The sequence below is a fragment of the Echiichthys vipera genome, assembly GCF_963691815.1.
Source record: "Echiichthys vipera genome assembly, chromosome: 10".
NCBI classification, from domain to species: domain Eukaryota; kingdom Metazoa; phylum Chordata; class Actinopteri; order Perciformes; family Trachinidae; genus Echiichthys; species Echiichthys vipera.
This window is the reverse complement of record NC_139835.1, coordinates 13,669,957-13,683,729: the sequence shown is the minus strand read 5'-3', so window position 1 is coordinate 13,683,729 and position 13,773 is coordinate 13,669,957. Positions and strand designations below refer to the sequence as shown.

Sequence of the window (13,773 nt, the reverse complement as noted above, 5' to 3'; positions counted from 1 at the left end):
GATGTACTGCAGGACTCCACACAGCTGGATCGCACATGTTTTGAGGACCCTCGGGCTGACACCGTCGGGACCCGCTGCCTTGCCTGGGCGGAGTCTGCACAGCTCCTTCCTCACCTGCTCTGCAGTGAAGGTCTGTCTGCTGTGTGTGTTGGTGGGGGTGGAGAGAGGTGATGGCGGGGGGGAGGGGACAGGTAGTGCAAAATCAGGAAGGAATTGAGGGGGAGGTGTCAGCAGGGTTGGAGGTTTGGAGGTGGGTGGTTGTAGAGGAGCCGTGGGGAGGTGGTCCAGAGCCCTTTCATCAAATCTGTTGAAGAACAGATTTAGCTCATTGGCACGTTCAGTACCACCTCCTACCGTCTGGCTACCAGATGGTTTGTAGCCAGTGATGCTCCTCATGCCGCTCCACACGTCCTTTAAGTTGTTCTGCTGGAGTTTGTGCTCCAGCTTCCTCCTGTAGGTGTCTTTGCCCTGTTGGATCCTCTCCTTCAGCTCCCTCTGGACCTGCCTCATCTGCTCTCTGTCCCCCTCTCTGAAGGCCCTCTTCTTCGCATTCAGCAGGACCTTGATGTCTCTGGTGACCCACGGCTTGTTATTTGGGAAACAGAGTACAGTCTCTGTAGGAACAACGCTGTCCACACAGAAATTGATGTACCCTGTTATGCAGTCCGTGAGATCATCAAGGTCCTCCCCATGTGAATTACAGAGCAAATCCCAGTCTGTGAGTTCAAAGCAACCCTGTAAAGCTTCGTCAGTCTCCTGTGACCATCTCCTCACAGTCCTGGTAGTCACAGGAAGCCGCTGGACTTGGGGCTTATACAGGGGCTGCAGATGGATGAGGTTGTGATCTGATCTTCCAAGAGGAGGAAGGGCAGTGGAGCTGTAAGCCTCCTTAACATTAGCATACAGCAGGTCCAGTGTCTTGTTTTCCCTGGTGGGACAGTCCACAAACTGCTTGAAGGTTGGCAGTGTTGCAGCCAGAGTGATGTAGTCCCCAGATATTGCAATGAATGCGTCTGGGTGCCGTGTCTGAAGTCCCGCGACGACGGTGTGGATGACGTCACTCGCGCGCGCCGCGTTTGCAGTCGGAGGAATGTAAACAACCAGAACGATCACGTGTGAAAACTCCCTCGGCAGGTAGTATGGCCGCAGACTCACGGCAAGCAGCTCAATGTCCGGGCTACACACACGCTCCTTTACAGTAACGTGTCCAGGATGACACCACTTGTTGTTAATAAGAATAGCAAGTCCCCCACCTTTCCTCTTGCCACTCTCACGGTGACTCCTGTCCGCCCGAACAGTCTGAAAGCCGTCCACAGTTACGTTCGAGTCCGGGATGTCCTCGTGGAGCCACGTCTCCGTGAAACACAGCACACTGCTCACACGATACATCCACTGAGTCTTCACCAGGCCCGCCAGCTCGTCCATCTTATTAGCCAGCGACCTCACGTTCCCCATGGTGATGGAAGGGAGAGATGGTTTATATCTCCTCTTCTTTTCCCGTTGTTTACATCCAGCCTTACATCCCCTGTACTTTCTCCTCAGTTCTTTGGGGATTTCAGGCCTCTCCCGCATTAGCGCCGTTGGTGTTAGCGACAACAGCTGTTCACGGGTGTAAACAATGGAGCCGCCGCATTGTTGCGTCCAGACGGAGACGCGGTCGGCAGAAATAGTCCCAAGAATGAGACAAACGGACAAAAAACACGTAAGAAAGTTCACGAACATAGTTGGCTAAGGTTAGCACTACGACTTACAGGAAAAAGTACTTATAAAAAGACAGTAAAATAAGATAAAATAGCAAAAAGTGCGGAAAGGAGAGGGAGCAACTGTTGCTGGCTGCCGCTTTACACAGCGCCGGAACCTATTCATGAAACGCATTACTTGAAGCCAAACAAGACAGATTTACTTGTGATCTTGTAATCCTGTAATGTGAGATGCTGAGAATCCAGCTACTGCAAGGTACTCATGTTGCAGTGAAATTAATTTGTCTTTTTTCCCCACAAATTCAAACATATATGTACATGTTATTGAACATTGATATATATATATATATATACATACATACAACATCACCATAGTCCAGAACAGACATAAAAGTGGCGGCAACCAGTGTCTTTTTTGATTTAAAAAAAAAGGCAAGATCTGATGTATATTCACGCCCTCCATCACTTGTTACTTTACTTTTAAGCACAGATGAAGAAAGAGACCAGAGATGTTACATTGTAGCAAACTCAAGAATTTCAAGTTTCAGCGATGCAACTTTCAACAGGGACACTTTTGTTCCCAGAAATAGACTGGTCCCAAGTAGCTAGCTGTCAGCAAATTCTGCATTTACTCTAGTATGTCAGGTATGGCAACTGTATTGCTCAGGATCCAAGGATGCTCAGTGTTGAGTGAGTGGTTCCATCCAGCATCCATGCATGTTTTAAACAGGCACTGCGCTTGTCAACTTAAAAGGTGATGATTTGTTTCCTCTGCCCCAAAGTGCAAATAAAAACATGTTACTGAAGTTTTAACTAAGTTTCTGCAAATAGGAAACTTCTACACTTTTCTGCTTTGATTATCTATGAGGCTGTAAAAATGAAAACCCTGACTTAACATTGACTGAGTTGGCGCACATTAATGCATGCATCCATGCCTGTAAAGGCCAAACAGCTCCATACTAACGTATCAAATCAAAAGCTGAACTTGATTATAAAAAACAAATATGAAGACAAGGCAGACTGTTAATTGCCACAGGCACTTTCAAAGCACTATAATCATAAATTATTTTTAAGCAATTGTTTTTTCCACTGTCACCCTTGTGCATTATGATATTGGAAAATATTCAGTGTCATCTTCGCCAAAGGCAACAGAATGAAGCCTCAAATAGATAAACAAATGTTCCCTCAGGGCCAATGCAATAATCTAGAATAGGAAAATGGGTTTACTGTTGCAGTGTAAATCCACTGAGTCTCAAAAGTCTATGGAGGGTGAGGTGCAATGTAACCTTCTAGCATGTGAAAAACGTACTCAAACGTCATTAAATCATTGCTAAGTGAATATCTATAAATTCTATATAATTCACACATCTAATCAGCAAAACAGACTCAAGGCTGTGTTTTGTATTTTTTTTTAATTGGTACACGAGTTCAGTGGGTAATTAACACAGAGATTGAGGGGTCGATTTATAGTTTGCCAAACCAGAACAACACAGTTGAACTGCTCTGTAAGTCTTTAGACAGCATCAGTTTATTGACCATATATTTATTTGGCTTGAACATCCGAGTTGGACTAAATGTGGCTTTTGAGAATGAATACAAACAGGGTTATTCAGTGGAGCTATTGGTTATTTTTTATTATAAGTTGACAAATTTTCTCTCAGACTAAAAACTGTTCATGGATTTTTTCCAGAATTGTGTTATTATCAGTATCCCCTTAAACATCACTTCAAAAGCTAAAATTCTTGATTCAAACTTACTAATTAAATTCTTATTGTTGTGTGAGCAGCTCTGCTCAGTGTGATACAGGTTTCATTGCAGATATTACAGTTAAATACCTCAGACACTGTTGAGATACATTCTTCCTTTACCGCAATCATATAATTCCTATTATTGCTTTCTCCATCAGAGTTAAATTGAACAGCACCCAATTTATGTATGATTATTTGCAATAGTTACAACTAGGCATCGTTTGAAAGGAATGTTGAAATTAAATCTTTAGGCCTTAACAGCAGTACACTTGGGCTCAAGATCAACACAGTAGGAATGGGCGTGAGCACTCGATTATTTGCCGTTATGAGGGAACTTGCGATGATAAGCAGGTAACTCAATCTTTTTTCTTTAATAGTGCAGCTGTGCAGAGTAATGTTTACAACACCTCCTCATTTTACTCCAAAAACATAAATAAATATGTTGCTGGAGCTAAACAGGGCAAAACCAGAGGAGTCTCAGAAGAAACGACCATATTTGGCACACTACAGAGCAACTTGGGTGCCTCTGTGTGTGTGCATAAGTGTGTGGCGGAGCGGTTTTGGGGAGACTATATTATAACACATTGGGTGTCCGCTGATGCACAGGAAATCTAGCTGTTTTTCAGGAGCATATTTGAAGACTTGTTCCACACATTGAGTGCATATTCAACGGTTTCACTGTGGAGACCATTAATGTGACACGATAATCGGAAGCTCACTTGCTTCTAGGATATGGAAGATGCATTCTAAACAAGATTTCCCTCAGCGAGGAATTGATTCCCCCTCAAGTAATTCATGCGACTACATGATCTGGAAAAACATTTATTTTACCCGTCAGGTCATAACAATCAATAACAAGAACAATGCACCAGAAATCATAGATCATAACCAACTCGAAGAGGCAGACAACTCTCCATACGTTGGGAGCATAATTACGGATATGGACAGAGGAATCAAGGACAATACCAAAGCCAGAAAACATCCAAATTTTTCTATCTGATTCTGCTGTCTCCGCTATCGGGCTTAGTGCTGCTCAAGACAATTGTGAAATACAAACAAGCCAGAGCATCTTTTTCCCCTATCCCACAATGATAGGACAGTGTAGCCAGACCATACTCCAGTGCTGACACAGCACTGTAGAGGTACGTCTGTCAATGCAAGACTAAATCCATTCTGTCTTATGTATCCAAAACATGGAAAATTACCACCAGTATACCCAACAAACTACAGACATTTGTTACCCACTGCGTTCAATGCCTCATGGGAATACCACCAACAATGGTAAGACAATGACTCACTCACAACCTACCAAGAAACTGCCACTCACCTCTCAAACAAATTCTCCTTAATATCATGAAAGCAAAAGAAGTCATATCTGACACCTGCAGAGAAACTGCTCCAAACAACTCTGAACTCATCAACAACCAACAAGTAGAGATAGTTGACAGCCTTAAATGCCTCGGCATCACTATCGACAACAGACTCACCTTCAACCTACACACCATGGACATCCACAAGCGCTGTCAACAGAAACTCTACGTCATCCGCACACTTGGGTGCCTATCTGTTCAACTCCACCTTCTGCTCCTTCTGTATCGCAGCATCATTGAATCCATTCTTCTGTATTATGCCCTCTGTTTTTTCACATTGCTTCCCAGTAACAATAGAAATAGCTCATAAAAATCTAATCTACCAGCCCTGGTTGATGCTGCCATCACATGCAAAGCTCAGACCATAACACATTACCCCTATCAACCACTACTTCCCTGTTTCACCCTCCTCCCCTCTGGTATCAGGTACAGACAAATCAAAGTTTTATTCCATCTGCCATCACCGTCCTGGACAATCTGGCGAGAAGGTACTACCGCTGTATGTTCCTAGAAATCTAAAATTAATTAGTTTTCTGTGTGTTACTTGATCAATGTTAAATGAGACTGACAGTGAAACCAAATTTCACCCTGTGACAGTAAAGTATGATTCTGATTCTGAACATCAACATCAATATGTACTGTAGGAGCACACCAAGCAAGAACCAACAGAACTTAAAATTAGGGAAAGGAAGAGGAGGCCTTACATAAAATGAAATAAATCAGTCAATCAATCAACCAATCGATCAGCAAGCAGGCAGGCACTAACATAGAACCCGCAAGGCAAGAGAAAGATCGTAAGACCTACTGTAGAACCACCTTGAGAAAAAGCACAGAACAGGAGATTAAAGCTGATGGGCTGTCATGGCAGCAACTGGATGGAAAGACAAAAGGCAGGAGAGGATGGAGGGCTTTCATCAGTGGCCTATGTTCTTTAGGGAATGTAAAAGCTGAAGTAGGTATTAACATTGTAAAAGGCATTTGGGGTGAATTTTTCTCGTAGGCCTGAGTTTTGAACAGTTTGGATTCATTCCATGTGTGGGGCAGTACTGTGTGGTCTGGCACTTCATTGTGAGCAGGACATTAGTGAAGCTATTAGAGTTATAAAGTCTCATTGTCTCTGTCAGTTGTGCTGATGTGGTCTCGTTCCAGCTCTTTGCTTGTGATGAGTACAGATGGACGGAGCTTGTTCTCTCTGGACACAGGGAATCATAGCTCACAGTTAGGCCCCCTATACACTACAGTCACACCTCATTGACCAACATTACAGCAAAGGAAACCAAATCATTGCAGGAGGGGGGTTGGCAGTAGAGGACCTCTTCAAAACAGTTTGCCTTCTTTGATAATCATTCTCAGATATCACCTTCTGCAGCAAAGAGAGATGATTTAAGTCATCAGCAATATGTTCTATTTTAAATTTTTTGTAGAAGTATTAGTAGCAATAGCATAAGAAGTACAGCACTAGTAGATTATATTAGAAATAATAACCATACTGTAGTATACAAGGTGGCAGTAAAAGAGTCAATGCACACGCTACCTAATAACCACAGACAAAATATAATGAATTTAAGAAAGTTCCAGGCAAAAAGGAAAACATTTGCTGACATTTAAATGTAGAGGTATAACAGCATAAATATGTGGCAAATGTGAAAGTGCTTAGAATATTTAATTTTTGTGTCTCCATCGATGACAAATTTGCCATCAGTCCAACATTTCTATAAACCTCGTTTGCTGAGAAGCCACAACATGTATCCATCTTTTTATAGCTGCGATGCAGCTGCCTGGTGACATTAATAGCTTGATCCATTTCTGTAGCGTAGTTCCCTCCAGCTACAATAGACACAAACAAGCCGCCGTGGTCAATATATTCTACTCTACAACCCTCCGTCCTCCAGTGTATTTGCACATTGCAGCGCACAAAGTTAGTAGTCAGTTGACAGCTTCTCTGCATTGTTTGGTGATTGGCTGAGAGCTTAGTGGTGGTGACAGACTGTGATGTTGATGTATTTACCTCCTCTGTGCTGACAGGAAGCTGTTCCTATGTCCTGATTGACTGGGCCTCATCACAGCAGCCAGCGGTGCTTTATTTAACCCGGTCAAGTTGGGGAGGGTTTGCTTACTCACTCGATGAGACGTCCATGAAGATGAGCCGAAGACCTTCCCTAATCTTGGCTGACATTGGCCGCTTGGCAAGCAGATCGGCTCACTGTTGCACTGCAAATGGGTAGATGTGCAGCTCCATCACTTCCTCTGAGACAGAGTTATGCTGAACATTATATGGCTATTCCATATCAGCCCTGTTGGTTCAATAGTTATTATCTGTAGAATGTAACTATTTTTCACTGGAAAACCAACATCGGATTTCGTTGGTGTATTAAGATGTCAATATTATACTTGATGGGGCTTGATGGAAATAGAAAAATAAAATGAGGTTACTCAAGTCACTGCAAAGTAAGTTTGATAAAACTCTGTGTCCTTAATTAAGCAGGAAATCAGTGCATTACGACTTTAAGTGAGGGATTAATCGGATGATGCGTTTTGAGTTGGGCAGCTTACACTTTATTAGTAATTGACTGCGTTATTTGTATGCAGGACTTATAGACTGTGAATAAAAAATATGCCCATATCCCAATAAATCACTTTGCTGCCAATGGAAATAATGGAGTTTTCCCCATTATTCACTGTCTATGGGGCAGCCTCAGAATTTGTCTCCAGGTGCCATTATCACCTCAGTCTTTCTGTCTACTCTTCAGATTTACTGCTAAGGTGTATGGTGTATCTTACCTTTAACTGCTTGCAAAAGACGCTGCACAGAAGAACCACATAATGTATGCCTTCTAATGCATAAACCTGTACATTAACACACATTGATGGTTATATGCAGGGGTCAAAAGTAAACTTTGAATACACCTATTCATTAATTTTAAGTTTAATTGGTCATCGATTTCAAAAGAATCCCCAGCAAATACAGTTTCAATTTACTGTTATTTAATTCATATCGAAACCTTTCATCTTTTACAATTAGGCTACAACCCATTTTACAATACTAACAGAATCATATAACAGGTGTATTTTACCATTTTGAGGTCCTGTTTTGGGGAATTTGGGAAGCCCTGCACTCGTACCAATGAGATAAAACACACACAGACACACACACACACACACACACACACACACACACACACACACACCAACACACACTCACACACACACACACACAAACCAACACACACTCACACACACACACACGCCACTGCCTTATCAGCTAACCCCCTCTAGTGCCGAGCATCCTGCACAGATGCGCACAGTCGCTCACTGCAACTCAGTTGCTTCTCATCCTGCGTCCCAATCATTTCTCTGAACACTGTCCCCTCGCTGCTGCAGCGGACCAGGCTGGAGACAGGGAGCTGGTAGTCCGCGGAACATTGCCGTGCCAACGGGATTTCAAAAGTCTGTCACGACTCTGTGCGCAACGGAGACGCGTTCGGTCGACAAGGGCATTTTAGTGTATCTTTGAAACAATGCAGTTTCGATGACTCAAGTCCATGGGAAATCTGCAAAGTTGTTAGGAACTGGGTGTTTCTCAACTGTCTGATTTTCTTTTGTTGTTTTTTTAATTTCACTTCAGATATTTTCTCCACTAAAAATCTCTCCGTTCTGCGCCATCGCCGCCGTTGCCTCTAGGTAAAGGATGGTTATCCTTTTGTTCTGTCACCTGGCAGTTCTCTCCAACCGGGACCGAATGTAAGGACCAAGTGGATCGGTGCTTGTGGAGGATCCAGCCGCGCTTTATTTTTTCCTGACGACGTTACATTCGGCTAGAAGTACCTCATATAAAGCCGGTGATAAATGTTGCAGCAGACATGAGTTTTGAAAAGAGATTTTTCCTCGCTTCACTCTTACTTGGAATTGTCTGCACTCGCGTCAGCCACTGCAACCAAGGTGAGTTTAATGACTCACTACTAAGACACCTGAACTTGTTTAGCCTATATACTCTGACAATTTGATTACTTTTGCAATGCTTTTCCACTTAAGCCCTTGTTTAAAAAAATGTCCATGGACATTGTTTGGGATATATGCCGCACTGTCATCCCTGTAATAAGTATAAGAATAAATAATAACAAGCAACCAATAAAATGATAACATTCCACAATTTAGAGCAATCCATCCTGAGAAAAGGTCATGCGTTACTGACATTCATGAATATGATGAAGTGCACAAACATTGAGAACTTTTTTGCCAGTCCTTTTTGTTTTAGTTGGGAAATAGTAAATAAATAACTAAATAAATATAATACTAAATATAATAATTAAGGTTGTGATAAGTGCACAATGACATAATTCAGATTCAGAGTTTATCATTTCCCAGTAGAGTTCAATAGATTGGCTCTCCTCTGTTTTTATCCAAACACTGAATCAGATAATAAAATTGTTTCTTTATGAAATCTTTAATATAATTATATGTTGAAGTGACAAACCTGAGGCTGCTATGTACACACACACACACACACACACACACACACACACACACACACACACACACACACACACACACACACAAACAGAAGAGCAGCCACAGACTGAACCATTAAATGGATGACAGACAGAATGCGTGTATGTCTTTTCAAGTGTGTGAGTGCCATCGGTCATGTGAGAGTTTGTGCTTGTGCACATCTAAATGAGGGTGCTCTCCAATGTACACGATAACGTGTCTGTGGTGTGGGTACAGTGTAAAAGTGTGTGTGCCGTTGCATAAAAAGGGCATCACTTGCAGTCCACCTGTCTTTTCATATGGTGGCACACGCTTTTGTGTGTGTGTGTGTGTGTGTGTGTGTGTGTGTGTGTGTGTGTGTGTGTGTGTGTGTATGAGCCTTCTTCTGTGGCTCCATGTGCACCAATGAGGTTCAAAATAGTCTTATTGATTGTGTGGGGCACAGTGGGATCTGCCCCCCAGGTTATATTTTATTGTTCTCTCAGTTCAATAAGAGCGATGCTACTCCCTGTTCTCCTGGACAGATGCTACATAACAGCCTCACTTTGTGTTTTTCACCGCCACAGATTGAATGATTGAACTGATGTCTGCTTTCTATTGTACTTTAGTCTGTCATATTGACTGATCTGGGACCTCAGCTTTACAACTGCAGTCGTTGTCTACCACAGTGGTGCGGCTAAGAATGGAAAAACTGATAATTACTCAGATGACAAAGGAAAGGGTCTCGTTAGGCATAAATGTTTCTCACCTTGCCACATCACGCTTCTTTCTCAATATATTGCTTTTGACTAAAAAAAGGATATCAGGTTCCAGCCGTGCACAGTGGCTTGCTGACGACAATTCAGTGTTGGGTTTGCATTGTTATTGAGGAAACTAAATTAGGAAGGGGCATGAAAGCAAGTGTCTGTGTCAAGCTTTGCGCCCCAATTCCCGTTGAGATCCAGTGGAAGGAAAACTAGTGAACACAATGATTTTCCTGCTCAGCTACAGCATACAGTCATATGAAGGTAGGCATGGGGACAAAAAACTCAACGCCATAACACAGAGGCGTTTAAGTGTAGTTTGATTCTTCTGGACACAAACAGAACTCAAAAGATTGGGGATTTCACAGACAAAATTGGGCGAGATGTCAGCTGTTAGGAGAACAATAAAACCAATCACATTTTGCTTCTCGCCTGTGTGCCTCCTCTCACAGCAACACATCAGATAATCCCTCACATCAACCCAACTGGGATTGCAGACGGTTATTAACAAAGCTCTACTCACTCACTGTCAAGTTTGAGCAAGCCTTTTTTCCCCATCAATAGATCTCTTCCCATAATATTTACACTTTTATTCATCTTTTTTCCCAATTTTATCCTCCCTTGTGAAGTCATCAGCAGCTATGTTTATTATAATGAACATTCACAAATCTCATTTACTAACCTGATGTCTTCAGCCCCTGTAGAATTTTCCCAAGCAGAAGATTGCTCATACCCAGTAAATTGTGAGATGATGTCTTTGTTCCACACTTCTGACATTGTTCAGATTGTTTTTTTGCTGGCACAGAGATTCAGGCATGAAAAGTCAAGAAAGCAATCCATCCTTGGGAAATGGATGAGTCAGATCAAAGCACCACATGAATGTTTTTTCTTTTGGTCAAATGCATCTCAATGAGACACTGCTGGAATCATTGAAAGTTTGAAGCCAGTCAGCAGCAAATGGAAAGAACTGTCAGTCGGGCTGCTTGTAGTTACTGATTACACTACAGATTGCAAGACTCGAAAGGATCTGGCTATGGAATCCTCATCATATTGCAGCTTTTTGCATAGACTTGTGTGGATGGCTGATTTACGCTTTTGCTTTCACTGGCACCACCCGCAAAGCACCAAAATCACTGTCACTGCTGCAGATGGAGATATTCACAGGCAGTTTGCTGTCAAGGAAAATCAATCAATCAGTAAATCCAGAGCAGCCGAAAAAATGTTAACTCTGTGCCGTTGACCCGCAAGCCACAGTGTGTATTTATGTGTTGGGAATATGTGCGGATGGGAATTTCTTAATACACAAGAACATTGTATATTCACACTTATTTTTAGTATGTATGACTATACTCATACATAGACTCATATATGTACTTGTACAGGTAAACAATGTTAAGTTTGTTAAATTCATCTCAGTTTCCACCTTATATAAAGTGGGGCACACACTGCAAAAGGTAATAAAAGGTCTTTTCAGGATGGCCCCTTACCTGGAGAAATTGAGATGATTCCTGGCTGGAGACTGTTAATTTTATCGGGGCTTAGCATCCTCAAAGGCATTCCTGTATTACGATAACTATTGAGCTGTACTGTCTGTGAGCTTTATGGCCGATCGGTGAGCAAGATCCACTTCATACTTCACACTTGAGGAAAATAACTCCTATCAAAGTCATGAATCGAGACAGAAATACGTTCCACTGAATGCTGTTTAATGTTGAAATGTCATTCATAAGAATTATCTTTGGTATTAAATGGACCATGCTTCTAATGTTGCATATCTTAGCCAATTAACTACAAGCTAGGTGTGCTTACTTAAATATGCAGTATATTTTCTTGTAAAACACTGGCTACCATAAGGTTTTACACTGATATTCCATCAACAAGGCATAACACCTTAAATGTTTAAAGTGTAATTCGGGCACAAAATCATGTTTTTTTTTGGCACTTATATACATCAAAAAGGCCATCAAGACAGTTTTTTTCTATTTACGGAGGAATCTCGGAGATTTGCTAACAGCTGGACGTGACTAACAGTGATTAGCTCGAGGCATTATGGTGAATGCATTAAAACTTGAATGGACTTTACTACGACAGGAGCTGGTACCAGGGCCAGTTGGTAAGTCTTTCAAAACACTTCAAACTTCACACACAAACTACGTTGTTGGTGCTTCATTTTATGTTTAGGGATACGTAGGACACAGGTTTTTTTTTAAACAAATATTTTGATTGGGTTTATAGAACTTGTGGAAGATATATGTCACTGTGCAGCAGCAACAGAGTCAAGTTATTGTGGACTTGGTCTCGTGGCTACCCAATCTGTACCGGAAGAGGATTTCTTCTCATATGGTTAGAATAGCCCATTGGTCAGGCAATAGTATGCTGTCACATCAGCATACTGCCCCTACACTGCCCCTACTGTCCACATACATATTGCATCCTTAATCCTCCCTTCGGATGTGCACAGGCAGCACTCCACGCGGATGAAGGATATGCGTCGCAGCCACCATGTGTGACTGTGAAAGTGCAATTCAAAGCAAATGCACCTGACACACCCGGGTGTTTTCACAGTTTTTGCTTTTTAGACCTTTTCTGAGGACTGTGAGGATACGCATGGAGCTTGATTGACTTAAATCTCTTTTTTAGCTTTGTTACACCATCATCCTTACTGGATCACAGTTTCATGACGAATGTGGGGTGTATGTTTGTTTACTCTCTGGAAACAATAACAAACTGCAGAGTAGAAAATCCCTATACAAACTTCATTATTTAGTAAATCAATATAATACTATAGTAGTAGTATAGCATTTCTATTTTTTTTTGTATGCCAGTTTTGAAAATTAACTTTAAAATGTTTTATTACAAGTAATTTACTCCATAATTTAATAGAGCAGTGCTGTTACACTCTGTGGGCACTTCCTGCTTCACTCTAATCAGTGATACAACTGCTGGTGTTTGCCTTTGAAAGATGATTGAAAACACCTGTTGTGACATTACTGATTGAGGTGTGGCCCCACATAGCAGCAGTATTTGACCGAGTGTTGAATGGGTGAATGACTTGTTACTGGCATGAATTCCCTTTACTAATCTCTTATTTAAAAACAGTCAAAGCCTTTATCAGATCTAATCAACCACATTTGATGATTTGCTTGGCCACCATGTGTTGTATATGTATGTCAGGCTGTTCTCATTCACTTCATAATTTATTTTGTGTGCATTTTACATATTTATTACAAAAGAAATCAATGCACTATAATTTTAATTATTTCCTGGGTATTCCACGTATTAAAGCAGGGAACGTTGTATAAGATCGCTGATCTCTGCTTAAGGAGGCAGGTTGACGGATTGGGTCCCAGACACAGGACTTTTCTTTTCCTGGAAGTACCAAGCCCAACTACATATTTTTCTCTAAGCCTAACCAGGTCGTTTTGATGCCTAAACTAGTTTGTCACGATACCAAAATTATGAATTCGGTATGATAGTTGCCTAAAATATCTTGATACAGGTACTGAAACGATACCACGGCATAAAACTAAAACATTATAAAAAATAATGGAATAGAGATTTGGAGCCATTTTTTGTCAAAATTAAGTGAAAATCTGTTACCAGCGGCTGGCCTAAAAGGGTGGAGGGCCAAATTCAGGACTTTGTCACACTCACTGTCAGTGTTTTTGTGTTTTATAACATGGCAGCTCCCTTGTGGTTAGACAGCTAATAATTAATAGGCAAT

The 13,773-nt window shown here is 41.6% G+C and overlaps 1 protein-coding gene across 1 annotated transcript in view; it reads left to right on the top strand.

Moving 5' to 3' along the window:
• Positions 1-8,678: 8,678 nt before the first annotated feature.
• Positions 8,679-13,773, top strand: part of LOC310952863 (ephrin type-A receptor 6-like) — a gene marked incomplete at both ends in the record, with an annotated part of 191,537 nt that continues 186,442 nt past the window's right edge. Inside the window, one exon of the mRNA XM_083921660.1 lies at positions 8,679-8,757. Within this exon, the coding sequence (XP_083777786.1) occupies positions 8,679-8,757 (79 nt within the window). The remainder of the gene's footprint in view (positions 8,758-13,773) is intronic.